Source organism: Vidua macroura, chromosome 1 (assembly GCF_024509145.1).
Source record: "Vidua macroura isolate BioBank_ID:100142 chromosome 1, ASM2450914v1, whole genome shotgun sequence".
Taxonomy (NCBI): domain Eukaryota; kingdom Metazoa; phylum Chordata; class Aves; order Passeriformes; family Viduidae; genus Vidua; species Vidua macroura.
In genome coordinates, this window is record NC_071571.1 from 84,246,212 (window position 1) to 84,261,600 (window position 15,389).

Consider the following 15,389-nt stretch of genomic DNA (forward strand, 5'->3'; position numbering starts at 1 on the left):
TCTCTTTTCAGTGTCAGCAAAGGCTTTCTGACTGGAGTGCTCCATGCCACCCCCATATAACCTGTAATCAGATTGCAGGGCTTTCTTTAAGCACTCAGAATAAATAGATCAATGTAAAAAGCCTTGCAATGGTCAGTGGAGGAACAACTTTGAATCAAAAGCTTTCTATACTCTGATTTTAGTTTATGATTCCAGTATCTTGAAAGTCTGGCAAGTTTCTTTCCTCAATAGTACAAACCTATGAGATGAACACTGCACAGTGAGGAAAGTCTTATTGAGTCCTGGATATTTTCTCTGGATATCTTGCACCAAAATATCATGATTCTCACCAAAGTACTTAGACAGGGATGGAACAGAAAATCTTCCATGCTTCAAGTACTAGACTCCACTATTTCTCTTGAGGATGCCAAATGTTCTGTTGACCATTTCTAAAGGAGTTCTAGAAATGCAATTCTGCAACTTTAAGACTATATTTAAATTATAAAGATTTCTGGAAATATTCTGGTGGTGTCATTGCTTGCAGCTGTTCACTCTAAAGGAAAACTTAACTAATGAGGGGAAGTATTGACTGAGCATAAGGATGTAGTCTAAAAATGAAGGAGAAAATATGTTCTATATCTTAACTTGATCAGATGATATAATCAAAATTGCTAACAGAATTTAAAGATAACAAGTACTGTATGTTATTATAAAGATACAGACAGTTGTGTATTAGTGTAAAAGCTTAGTGCAAAAGTGTTTTTCTCCCCATAGGTTTTAGATGTTACACTAGATTTCATTGTGTCTACTGTACTATGGACAATAACCTGAGAGGGGTTGGAATCCATACTTACATGTTCTTTGTTTATAAAATGAGCTGATTTTTCCTCCTGTATGTCTTATTTTTAATGTGAATAGTCTAGTGAAAAATAATGGCATCCTGATAATAATAGGGCAGAAAACAAATGACTGTTTTTCTCTAGCTTGAGAATAAAAAGAATCAGCATTTTGCTGAATGCTAATCTATATTTCAGAAAATATTAAAAGTATAAAAATATATATTTCAAATTTGATTCTGATAAGATGATGTTTGTTAAGGAAAAAGAGGATTATAATTAGTTTAATGAATTGAATCAAAATTTAAAAAAAAAAGGAAAAATATTTACATTCTATCATTTACTGAGAAGTTTTTCTGGTATCAAGCCATCACTACTTGAAATGTTCATTTAATTTAGACCCATAAAAATGAAATCTGATAGATTAACTGAATTTCAAGGGAAATCAATTTACTAAGATGGGAGCTTGTTTCCTGTTATACAATACCTACTATAATTAGAAAGGATAATGTGTTTTTCTTTCATCTATTTTTTATTTATATTGTTTATACCATCAGAAAAAATTTAGGACCTGATTAAACAAAACTGAATGGAAATGTGCAGAATTTTGATTTAGAAATCTACTCTGTGATGTTGATGAGGGAAGATGAGGCATTAAACTGCACATTAGGAAAAAAAAGGAGTCTGTTAAAAGCTAAGAATCCTAATATGGCTTTTTTTTTTTTTTTTTTTTTTTGGTCTTCTGGTTGGATTGTTTTTGTTTTGACAGATACAGAGATGAGGGAGAGAAGTGAGGTGGAAAGGTCTATGAGTTCTTTAGTGAATACAGTAGAATTTCTGAGTTAATGGGAAGTTGAAGTGTTCAGGGTCAGCACTAATGGATAAAGTTGCAAGGTAAGGGACCAAACTGAGTAAGAATATTAAATGACGCATTCTCAATTTGTCCTCACTTTATGAAAGCTAAAAGTCAGTAGATGGGGTACTGTTCACCTAGGACTGGGTGGTTTACATAGGCAGAGCACCAGAGTTCTGTATGTACAATCAGCACTGAGGACACTTTTTATTTCCTGATGCAAACTGTGTAAGAATGCTCTAATATAGTTCTAGCTAAGGAACATTAGATGTCTGTTGTTTATTTGCAGCTGTTCATATTTAACTTTTTGTTCTTCATGGTAGGGGCCCATTGCAGACAAGATGTTTTTATCCAGTTAGAGGGTTCATGCTGAGTAAATGTCCCTGAAATTACCCCAGAGTGTGATTTGTTCTCTTCTGATTGAGCTTGGCATATTATCAAAAGCTCAGTCTCTTTTTTCTCAAAAGACAGCAGCTGCACCAAAAGAATACCCTGTGCATGAATCTTCCTAGCAAAACAAACCTCAGACACATCTATGTTCAACAGCATCTAGATAACATTTCACTGTGAATATTTTGCTATGTCAGAATTAATTAAATAAGGAATCCACTTGCTTCTGACTGGTTATACAAAAAGATCAGCATTATTCAATCCATATCTTATGGTAAAGATGACTATAGAAAAAGGATTTAATTTGCCATATGTATGGTTGGAAACTGAGACAGTAAAAATTCTGTATTTTCTTCATTGAAAGTGTCCTCTAAGTGGGTATAAATTAATGATGAACACTTCTGTAATCCTCTTTCCCTATCACCCTTCTATATTTTGCTAACTATTTAGAGAGGTGTCTACAGGCAGATAACTTACATAGCACCATCCAAACCAGCCAAAATACCATGATTTTATATCTTTGCCATTAACAGCAAAGAAACATTCTAATTAATACATGGCAAGGTTTGTCATAATCATGTTAATTTATCTTTTGATAGCATTAAAATATATTTTCATGCTGTGGTTCATTATGTAAAATGCAGAATTTTTTTCTCCCCAGACTCCTGAATCTTGTTAACAGGAGATACATATTTATATTTTCACTAGAGCTAGTATCTGTAGAAACTGCAGTTAATGCATTTACTTTGTGTCTAAATGATTAATCATATATTTAGTTCTTTTAATCAGAAATGTAGAAAACCACTAAGAGGAAAAACATTCTGTTACTCAGAATCTTTTGAAAACTCTTTTCTTTCAAACTTCAGATTTTTTTATTATTAAGTATCTTCATTTTGATAGGTCTTTCTGAACATGTAAATCAGCATCGTTGAGTGTTGAATTAGATGTTGGAATAAATAGGATAGATTTAGTGTCATTATGGGTAATGAGACACCCTTGCAATCAAGCTTTCTTCTTAGCAATGAGTGTAATTTCAAGTAATGCTGTAGAGCTACAAAGTGAAGGCCAAAGTCTCTTAAATCAGGATAATTTTATACTTTTTCCTGTATTGTCTTTTAAGTTACTAGGCTTTAATGTTTTTTTTTACTCTTGTTGTTTAGAGAATGCATGCACGCGTATGTGTGGTCATAGCCACACAAAGAAAACACAGAAAAATTTCCCTCTCTCTCAAGTCCTTCCTCTTCAATATTCAATGTGACTGTTATGAATATAATATTGTAATAGCATAATATCCAATATGAGCACTGTATGGTTTGAAATGTGTCTCCTTAGAGCAGGTACTACCAAAAAGATAAGAGAAGTAAAACTGCTGAGCATTAATTCTCATGGACGTCTCTTCTTCATGTGTTGGTCTGTTGACCTTGACACACACGCTGTCACAACAGTGACATGCTGGTGGCTGTGCTAACTCAAAAGGAACAAAAAGTGTGGTGTGCATTGTGGGTGGTGTTGCACTGAGTAACCACGGCAAAGACACTCAAACTCCTTTATCTGCAGACTTGAGGTTATGTGTGTTTGTCTTGTATCCCAAGTGTGGAACCCAGGGCCATGGGATTTGTTAAACAACATTCAAATATTTTTTCTTTTTCTTTAAACAGGTCAGAAATGGATATACTCTCTGCTAGCTCTGAAGGTATTCTTGTTGGATATTGTCCACAACAAGATGCCCTGGACGAACTTTTATCAGGTTGGGAGCATCTTTATTATTACTGCACACTGCGTGGAATTCCAAAGCAGAATATCCATAAGGTAACTATCCAGAACAGATTTGTAGGGGGAGCTATTGCCTGGATAGACTGTGGGGTTCATAGAACAATTGTACCCTTTTAACATGAGAAACTATCTAGTATTTCATCTTAACAACTTTAGTAATAAGGTTTTTCATTACCACAATTTTATTTAAATAATGTGGATTTTTTCTGTCTGTTATTGCAGTTCAAAACACAATAACATCACTGCAGATAGTAAAATAACATTATTGCAAATGAAATCTCGGGCACAAAACCCCTAAAAGAAATTAAATTTATGAATGGTTCAATGCCTTCACTATCACACATCAAGAACTGTGAGAGAGCACCACGCTTTGAATCTTGTACCTCTGAAAAACTCTTTTCTTCTGAGATACATTTTAACTTTGAAGGAACTAAAAATTGTATGATTCTGTATAAATAAATGAAACACCTGGGTGCTGTGATAGGAGCTGTCAGCACTCTGCTCTCTTAAACTTCACAAATGCTCCAGCTGCCACACAAAGCTTGGGTTGTCCAGGGAGAGCAGCATAGAAGCTGACAATCAGCACAGAAGTTGACAATGTCTGGGAATATCACTGGGAGCTCTTGGATTTACAGATACAGGTGTAGCTGTGCTGATCAGCTGACTGATTTTTTTTCTGTAATGAGGTAACCAGTAAGCAGATACCAGAAATTAAGTACAAAATGGATACAGATATGGGGTTTTTTTCTGTATCAGCTGATGGAAGTTTACAATATGACCAGACTTGAGCTGCTCAGTCCTTTCTGCTTAATTGCATCTCTATTAAGATGAGAAAATTATACTGTGATATGAAATTGGTATCTGTCAATTCCTGCTGTATGGATTCGTCCCAAATAGTAGCTATTGCTCTAGCACTGCCCTTGTAACATCAAGAATACTGCCTGTTGTTTTCCTTTCATTTTTCCAGAAGCAAAACTGCATGAACTGAAATAGCTTTTTTTTTTTTCTTTTCTCTACTACCCAGCACTTTTCTGGCTCAGGGTCTATTAAGTTTAAGTATTTAGGTTGCCTCAGGGTCTATTAAGTGGTTTGCAACCAGTTCTTTGACTGTATGTGAGAGGGCTGCTTTCTGGTTCTCTGCAGCCTGTTTTCTTTTTCCTCAGCAGAAAGGTGCTATTTCAGAAAAAAATATGATTCCTGTAAGGGACATTGAGTATTCATCAGGACAGGCAATATTTTGAATTTTTACTGTTTCAAGCTGATAATTTGGGTATTTCTGGATGAAAGCTTGGGGAAAATAAATTATTCTTGCATGTCTTTGCCCCTTGTCTTGGGCAGTATCCATTGTCCAGGACAAAGCCTGGACTTTTACATGTTTTAACAATATGTTACTTGCAGACTGCTCAGAAATTATCATACAGTCTTTTGTTTGATTGTTTACCCTTCATAACTTATTTGTGTTAATTTTTGCTTCAGACTACTAGCAGAGTATTGAAAGCTTGCATATATTTCCATCGATCTAAAAGAAATATATTAAGGGATGGCTGTTATTGCACTAAAGCCCTCAACTATAATTAATTACCTGTTTTCTCCATGAAGTGTCAGTTCCTCCATAGCAGTTAGGGAAGAGTTCCTCAAGTGGTATGTTACAATACATGCACGTCCCTCTTCAAATGGATGAAAATCATTCATTTAGATATATGAGTTATGTTACTGTGTGCGCTGAGAGAAGACAAATATTAACCTTCCTGGACCTCAGATGATCTAGGTATAGGCTTAGACTATTCTTTATAGTCAGCCTTCTGTGCCTTAGTATCACATTTGTGAAAGAAAGATCATTCCTCTTTTCAGTTGTCTTAATTTTTTGTCTGCATGGATTGCAGAGCAGACTTTGTTGCCATATGCTTGCGATCAAGGCATCAAAGCGCCCCTGCAAATAATATTTAGCTGCTCTGGTTTTCCTCCACCAAAAACCGAAATGCAGTTATCTCAGAGGAAAACAAATGTTTTTGTCAATGGGCCCTCCTGACTGTGTGGCATGGCTGTCAAGCTCAACAGCTGCTGTGCTTCAACTCAGAAATGGCTGGTGCCTGGAGAAAGTGAGCATTTTAGCTGCCTATAAAGAAAATAAGGCTTTGGAATGCTTTAGAGGAGCAGCTGTATGGAAACGTAAGCTGTTATTTTCTCATCATTCCCTCCTGCCTATGATACAGCACTCCAAGCCTGCCTCTGAATATTTACCAGTGACTAATTACACTAATATGCACAGACACATATGTTCTAGAGAATACATTGGTTTGATAAGGAAAGAAATATACATTCACTTTGGTTCTTAAGAAATAGGCAAGCAGGCAGGTGACCCACAGGTTGTATTGCTGCTGAAGTTTTCTATTGAAGCACTAACTTCAAGGACCAAATCCTTTGCTAGACAAATTTATCAGCAGCAGGAGTTAAGTGCCTGACATAAAGTTGAGTGCACTTAATGTTCCAAAACAGTAATTAAATGGATGGGAAAGGAGAAGAAAAATGGGTCATTTACTGTCAGTGTTAAGCTTCACATGTAATGTGAAGTTTTTTAATACTTCACAAATCTGCACTGAAATTTTCTGTTTGTTAAAAATTGGAAAAAATTAGAGTAAATATTTTAGGCTATTTAGAAGGATATTGATTAAGCACAGTACTTTTAATTTTTATTTCTTTAATATATCAACTTCTTAGATCTCAATTTGTTCCAAAATACAGCAATCAGCTTGTTAAAAAATTAAAATTACTAACACAATATCAAATCTCTCATTAGCATTAAAACTTCTGTTGCAAATCTCAAAAGAAGTTTTATCAGGTCTTCTGAGGTAACTTTTTGGTATGCTTTCTTTTTCATTAACTCTCCAGGAAGATATTGCTCTGGTTCTAGAATCTCAATGATTTCCTTACATGTTATATTCTATAGGTGCTGGAAATGGGAATCTGTAAATTCCTGTATTCTTTGTAGGTTTACTTTTTTTTGGACACCAAGTAAAATTACTGTGCATAGTTTTATGAGATTTTAGGTTAAAAAATATTGTTCCCCAGAAACTTGACCATGACACTTTCCAAATGTAAAAATCTAACAATTCTCAGTTTACTTGAAAACCAAATAAATACTGTTTTGCATGGAATTGTTGAATTATTGCTATTTAGGATGTTCAAACTACACTGTATCCACTTATTCAGAATCTGGCACTTTGAATTACTGCTTTGGACATATAAAGTTATTTTCCAGATGACTCTAGAATTCAAGCCATGTTTATTATCATTTATACTGGGTATGACACACATTTTCAGTATTGGGTCAGATTTGCTTTACGAGGATTTGTTTAAATAAATAGCAAGAAGTTATGTTTTTTATTTATTGTGTAAGAAATGATGAAAACTAATACACTGATGGATTTCAAGTCAAGATAGACACACCATGATGTTTCTAGTTTTTCAATAGATTGATTCTAGTCTTTCAATAGATTGGTAACTCCAAATTTTTCTGGAAGACACACAGATTGAAAGTCCTTAGCACCACACTGAATTTTTTTACTTGACTATTAGAGGTAATTTTTAAAGGGAGTGGAAACCCATAGGCATCAGTGGTTACACAATTACAGCTTTTCAGTGGAATGGATGTACCTCTTAGTTCCCTGGTGGATGGAGGAGACCATGCCTGTTTTGAGCTTTACTCCCACAGATATTGGCATGTGTGCAAAAAGTTATCTTATTGCCTCTTCTGGAATGAATACTGTCTTTAGGAACTCCACAAAGTACTGGGAGATTTTGTTTAGATGCTACAGATTGAAGGGCTCATTCCAATGACTGTCCTAAAGCTAGGTGGACTAGCCCAAATTAATTTTGGGGAACATCTTTTGCTATATATGTTAGAATTGATGAGAAAAAAAGTAAATAGTTTTAAGAAATATTTGAAAATAGGGAAATAGCTAGCTGATAGATGTGAAGCCTGTTATAAATTTTACTGCTGGTGTGAGGAGGAAGGAAGGGAAAAGTTTAAATACATTATTACAGCTATGAATAGACATTAAATATTTTCATGGTTCAAATGTGCTCACAATGTATATATTTGCATATAACTCTGTATATTTTGATTTGGCTTCAGTGTTATCAGCTTCCTAAATAAATTGAAGTATTTCCTCACTCTTTGCTGCTGAAGGTCAATGAAACATTATTCAAATAGAGCATCATGGTGAATATGACAAGGAGGGAGAGAAGGTGCTTGTGAATATCTCACATTCACTACAGGAAGGAAATAATTAGAACTGTAATTCTCTGGCATAATTGTGTGTATCTGTATCTGAAGATTGATCACATGCTCAATTCTGACTTTCATTTAAAGTAGTTTAAGAGGGATTTTTGTATTTATTTTACAATATACTATGATGAAAACCACTGGCTATGCAGAAAAAGAAACTTATAATGGATATATTCAGGCTCCTCTACAGTATAGCTAATATGTAATTTCTAATTTCTTCCAAACTACTGTTTTGTTTTTGCTTAGGTATTATTGATGAAGCTGAAAAATTTCTGGAAATCTTATAATATGCATTAAAGAAAAAAGTCTTGAGGTCATCTCTTGAAAGAAGATTGAGCTCTATGTTCTTATATTTAGTTATATTTGAAACATAGTCTGCAGTGCTCTTTTGAAATATAAGATTTGAGGGGGGTAGCAGGAATAGAAGACTTTTTTTAGGTGAAACTGGGAAATATTTAGGAATAAGAAAGTTGGCCCTTCCTTCTGCCTTTTTGTTGCTGATATGATTCAGTTCTAGATCCATTATAATTTGATATGTTTTGCACCAAAGAAGCATATCTAGGTATCAGGTCAGATTGTGCTGTGCAAGGTTTATCTTGGAAGATCTCCACATTTAAAGCAACAGCAAAGTGGGCACTATAAAATGATTCCCACCCCTCTCCTTTTACCTATTTAGCTTTTCAACCTTGTCTTGAAGAATTTCTATAGCAGGATGCTTGCCAGGCTTTATCTCTTTGTATGAAACAGGAGATTGTGGAGTCATGATGAATTCTTGAGCACACACCAGAGAGGAGAATTCAATGTGAGGAATTACAAATCTTGCAAAGTCAGTTCTTTTTAATGTTGCTCCCTACAAAGAGCTTTATGTTCATACCTGTCATGACTGAGTCTCCTTGGGGGCTACAGACTACAAGAAGACCCTTCCAACTTGAATAGTTACTTTCTTCTCTCTCTGGCACTATTCCTTGACCTTCTAAATTCTTCCCCATGTAATATTCATTGTCTCTTTAAAAAAAAAGACATTTTGCTGACTTTAGATGACACTTCAAAGCAGTCTTAGAAGGCATGGTTATAGTCATAGCTAAAAGATGGTTCTGACTACATTTTAGCTCTCTGAAATGTAGGTCCTCTCTTGATTATTTTTAATAGCTCTTGAAGCTCATTGTAGTTTAAAACATATATTTGGTGTAAACATGGGATTGCATATTTTTTCACTTTCTGGTCTTAAATTCTTAGGAGATTTTCTGTGTAATTGTGTGACTGTTGGTGAAATGTAGGTGGATCATCCTTTAGGCACTAACATTCATGCCTTCCCAGTGGTAGCAGTCAAGTCAGGATAAGGTGTCCACCACATGCTTTAGAGGACAAAACAAAGTGTTGTGTTCTGCTTTGGTGTATAATGAAACCTATACTTGGAAGTGAAAAAAAACCCCACATAACAAAACAAAGCTCAGCTATCTTATCTTAGAATATAGCTTAGGTGATTAACCATTTTTAAAGCCACAGCTATAACCTCTAATTGGAAGTAAATTACTGTGAATTACCTTTGATACAGCAGAAGCCTTGAACTTTTCAATATAATATTACCTGTGGCTGGTTTTACAGTTGTTATGACTTTTTTTTAAGAAGCAAACCTCTCTGCATCTAATGTAGACAGAGCAATACTTTTGAAATGTAGCTTTTTTTGTGAGATCATGCACTGCTGTCAGATTATACATCCAGGTACCCCAAACACAGTGACTATGGATACCAGTCCAAGGATCATCACAAGAATATTGTAAATTCTCACCGCTGCAGCATTGCTCCTTCTTACAGACAACTTGCTCTCAGAGATGTCTCTTACTTTTATAAGTATCACTTGAAAAATCTTGCTAAAAGGGTCATGAATATCTTCATCATTTCCAATGGTGTTTGCATAAAAATCTTCTATAGAAAGTATTATGCTTGTGGCAGTTGGTTTATGGTGGATAGTGAATATTAGTTCACTATTGTTTATTGATTTTTTTTTCAACTGGAATTTTGAGTTAAGTGGAGACTGTCCATCTGATGTGATTAAGCTTTCAAGTCCCTCCTTGGTTTTTGCTGAAGGTAATGTAGAAAAAGCAAAGAGAATGAACCATACTGTTGGGAATGCTCTGGCAGTTAATGTTGGGCAATAAGAACACCATGCAATTCTTTGTTTTCCAAGAATCTTCCAGCTGTCCTACATCACAGGTAGAAAGCACACTTGTTGTGTTATAAAGCTGATCACTCCTTGATGACACAGCCCCCCAGCAGTCTATGCCAAACACCTGCTGCTTTGCAGGGTGCATTTGGCAGCAGCAAGCAGAAAAATTGCTGCTGTGTCCCTCATGGTTTTGAGCTATATCTCCTTGGACAGTCTAGCAGTAGTAGCTGATATAGATGGATTAAGATTATTTCTACATTTCATATTCTCTAGCATCAGTATTTTAGGGAGCCTTATATGTCAGATTGTCTCTGACAAGGTAAAGAAAAAGGCCATAGGGGACAGCCTGAGTGTTGTCTCCAGCTGTGCTCACATGCCTTCCCAGCTTGCTCGGATCATAAATTCTTGTTAGAGCAATTAAAACAATCCAGCTAGGATCAGCTTACCCCTCTCAGTTATTAAAAAGTTATATTAATTTAATCCTGTTACATTTTGTCTAAAAGAAGCTCTAAATCCACAACTGTGACTTGGTTTTCTGACATTTTCTCTTTTTTTGTAGCTGATGAAGAACTTTTTCACTTGAATTTTCAGTTACTCAGGTATTTGATCAAATAAATAGTGGAGAATAAGTTGAAATGAGAGACATTTTAGATCATTGACCCATGATCTAAAATACAAACCAAATACAAATGGCTGTGCTGAGCAGTGACAAAGCCAGACTTCTACATGAGAAAATCCTTATCATTTTTGAAGAATGAAGGGACCCCAGAGCAGATTTTTCTCTGTGTTTAAGATTCAAAATAATAATTTGCAGCAAGTGTGAGTAAATTAGGAAACAACATGTACATTTTCTTAACATACATGAACAGAACGTTCTTTCAATCTATGCACAAATGCTATCTAACCTGGCTCGTCTTTGTTTGCCTTCAAATTTGCAAACCACAGGTTGCAGAGGACCTTGTTAACCGCTTACACCTCAACGCCCATGCTGACAAACTGGTGAGAACATACAGTGCTGGCACAAAGAGGAAGCTCTCTACTGCTGTGGCTTTAGTTGGTAAACCCCAAATACTTTTACTGGTGAGTAAAAAGTATTTTACTGGTGAGCTTATGCAAAATGGGCTACATTTAATTTTGTTGTTGTGCATGTTGCTCTAAAGAAAATCAGGTAGTTTCCTGATCAGTCAGGGAGTAATTGATGCACAGATGTACAACTGTCTTCTTTGTTCTATATGAATGGCTTTAATTTTATTCTCCAGTGCTCACAAAAATAGAAAGTTAAATTGTTTTTCTTTTCCTATTTTTTTCTTCCTTGGAGCAGTTGGGTGAGCAGAAAAAAAATAACCTTCAACACAAATAAAATTGTAGTATTCCATGGTCCAAATACGTATTTAATTGACCCATGTTCTTTCAGGATACTCCTAATTCTTACTAGGCTATATTTACTTCATAAATCTGGGTAGTTCTCATATTTTGCTGCATTCACAAGTCATCCAATCAAGCAATACTTATGAATTATATTAATTTGAATTTCTTATCTCAGGTTGTTTTGGTTCTTGCATACTACTGCCCATTTAGGCCTGACACTGGCCACTCCAGTGTAAACAATGCCTCCTGTATTGAAGATCAGGGAGACAAAGCTTTGAGAACTGCATCATTACAACACTACATTTTCTTTCATACCATTGCCCATTGTTTCACTACAGAATATTGAACCTCGCTTTCTTAAAACTTGGCTGGGAAAACTAAACCAGTGCAATAAACCTTTCAAAATGGTCAAGGTTAGGAAAGCTGCTCCTCAGAGTTGAGGGGGATACCTGGGCTTCAAGGAAAAGATCTCAGGTAAACCAGAACCAGATAAATAGATGTTCTCTAGGGTTTGTGTTTCAGAAGATTAGACACATTTTGCTGCTTCAAGCTGCCTATCATTGCCTCACTTCTAAGAGAAGATATTTTATTTGCATTTTATGCTTTAACTGACCCTGGTTCAGTTAGTAAAAGGAGGAGATTATCTTAAATCTGTTTTGTCCTGATCTTAGGAAATGCTCCAACTGGTTTTGAATGCCTTTATGACAGTGTACTACTGCAATACTGCAAGTATCCATTTCAGCCTACTTCTTGCTGCAGGGCACAGACTGTTGCATATAGAATGAAAAGAGGAAAGAAAGATGTCTAAACATGTCAAATTCTTTAAAACATTTGCTGGCTTTAGAAAGTTAAAGGAGTTTTTCATGTATTTTATAAGGAGTTTTTTTTATTATTATTTTGTCTTAAAGCAAAGACAGCAATATAAACTACTGAATCTGCTTTCAAATTGCATGCAGGATCATAGCTATTAATTCGAGCAACATTGTGGGTTGCTTTATGTTTATTGCTTTTTATGTTTTCTTTGTTAGCAATCCACTGATAATGGGAGATTGAACTAAATTTTTTAACCTCTGACACTGGTAGTGAAGCACTAAAATTAGCTGCAAACTGGATGTTTTGTTTGCTTTGTTTCTTGAAAACTATGCTTCCAGGTTTCAGTTGGGATTCCTTGCTGAAAATACTCTGGCCAAAGCCACACTTGTCTAACAGGTGCTGACACTCCCCATGGAATTCCACTGGATAGAAAGCAACAGGAAGAGTTTCCTTCTTCCTAATTTTGTAGTGACAGAGACTGGATTTGTCAATCAAATATAATTCATTTGTTTCCAGGAGTGGATGAAGTAAAGAATTTGATTTAGGGAGGAAAGGAGGAATAGATGAGAAGGGGAAATGTAGATTTTGTAGCAGTGTGTCTTTCTCCATGAGAGCCATCCAAGTGGGAAATGGATTTGCCGGTTGGTTTGCACTGAGTTAATGTTATTTAATCCTGTGAATTCTTTCCTTTGTGGGTGAAAATTCCTCTTAAAAGGGCTGTGGGAGTAACTGGTGTAGGATGTCAAATCCAAACCATCTTATCAAACACTTGGATATGGGATGGGCAGTGTAGGCATCTGGGAACTATAGGACTTCTCCAGTTGTTTGTGCTCATGGCAGATGTGTATGCAGATCAGAAACAGTCACCAAACCCTTCCAGAAAGTGAGAAAAATCGCTTGCAAGTCTCTCTTATAAAAACGAGTATATGTATATAATGAAACAGATATAATATAAAACATACTTATAACTATACATATATGGTATATTAAAATTTTATACATGATAAGCATTTATAAATACACATAGATTATATTTAAATATTATATTTCTTTACTAAAATGTATATATACTTCTTTACTAAAATGTGTCTTCCATAAATTTAGACATTAAACTGTATATGTTAAAGCAAAACATTGATCAGGGTGTCACTTAAGTGGCCCTCTGAAAATGTGACATTTAAAGAGCAAAATGTATGATTTTATTGTGAATTATATTAATTTTTCATGCCGGGCAGAATCTGTGGTATGCTTTTTCCATGCTGCTGTGTCATTTTCATTTTTCCTGTAGGATGAGCCCAGCTCTGGGATGGATCCCTGCTCTAAACGCTACCTTTGGAAAGCTATCCTGAAGGAAGTGCAGGATGGCTGTGCAGCTGTGCTGACATCCCACAGGTAAGACCCTTATCCCAGCAGCCGGCATATTCCTGTGCTGTAGAGGACTGTATTCTGAAGACATGCTCACTCTGTTGTGAAACACAGATTAAGTCTTGAAATTTTATGGTAATTCCTTCCTATTCATGAAGGAAGGCATTAAAATCCCAACTATTTTTCATATTTAATTTTTAAAGAATAGAGTGTTGCTCAAGGAGCTGGAGGCACAGCAGAGATGATGTAATTGATTCTTCTTTTCCCATGCTCATTTTACTCAGTGTGGTAGTGTCTCTTCTTACTTGGAATATCAGGTTACTTTTTTGTATCTGGCTACCTTAAAAATCCTTAGAAAGGGAGGTATGAGTGAAAAACCTTCTGGTTTTATTATGTTTTGCTTTGCATCAGTGTCTGAAAAGAGTAAGCCATGGCATCCTGAAGATGGATGCATCACCTATTCTCTTATGCGTTACTGGAAATGGTAGGAGAGACCCCATCCTCTTACAAGGGTCCATCTACATTAAATACCTTGTCAGTTCTCTGATATGATCACTGGTATAGTGGTTTAATGGAGGAAACATCAACACTGTTTTGTAACATCTATAGTGAAATGAAATAAATGAAATGTTCCCTTAGGTTATATATGGTATGGATAATTATATATAAAATTTCTTTAAATGAGGGAGATATCATGAAAACATGTCCAGAGAAGACAAAATTCAAAAATCAAAACAGCAATGAAACATTTGGCCGAATGAGATTTGAAGTATAGATGAATTAATAAAGGAATGTGGCCAAACTTCCTCCAATGTTTTTTATTTTCAGATTTTTTAAGATATTCTTAAAATGTATTTGTTGTCCCAATCCATTATTGATGGAAAAATTCTTCAAAAAGTTTCTAGTGTTTTATTTATGGAAGCTGAATTTTGAAAATCATGTACCTTTGATGGCCAAGTACTTACCAGCACACTCATTTAGGGACCATGGATTATGCATTGTGAATTCATCTCAGTGATTTTCAGGAAAAAATATGCTTTGAATTTTCAGCCGAGATTAAGAACCTTTAACTGTCTAACACCAACTAAATAGAAGAGACCTGTGATCTCATTACTAATATGATGAAACCAAACAAAATTCATCAAATTGTATTAATTACACATTTAGCTCTACAAATGAATAACTTGAAGCAGTTACAATAAGTACAGTGATACTGTTCACATTGTTGTGCCAGGGTGAAGAAAGGAGAAATTATTTTATACTATTTATACTATTTTCTGAAGGCCATTGGGGCTTTGAGATTATTTCTTTGTATAAGTACAGGAATTTTACATATTAAGTGAACTTTCATACATGTCAGCAAGTATATATGTAAGGTATAGAGAGGGTTTGGTGTGCAAAAATCAGGTTTTGAGGACTGTTTACCTAATTTTCTGAGACAATTTTTTACTTACATATCTGAGACAAAACTTCTGTTTTAACTGGGGAGGAGTGAGGCTTTATCAACTGTCCCTAGAGCCCTAAATTTGTGTAATTTTGCCACAGCTGGGGAGTGTT

General features: G+C 35.3%; 1 protein-coding gene across 1 annotated transcript in view; it reads left to right on the forward strand.

Annotated features, from left to right (window-relative positions):
• ABCA13 (ATP binding cassette subfamily A member 13) overlaps window positions 1-15,389 on the forward strand; it is a 166,651-nt gene that overhangs the window by 134,235 nt on the left and 17,027 nt on the right. Inside the window, exons 49-51 of the mRNA XM_053984027.1 lie at window positions 3,717-3,867; window positions 11,232-11,366; window positions 13,756-13,859. Of these exons, the coding sequence (XP_053840002.1) occupies window positions 3,717-3,867; window positions 11,232-11,366; window positions 13,756-13,859 (390 nt within the window). The remainder of the gene's footprint in view (window positions 1-3,716; window positions 3,868-11,231; window positions 11,367-13,755; window positions 13,860-15,389) is intronic.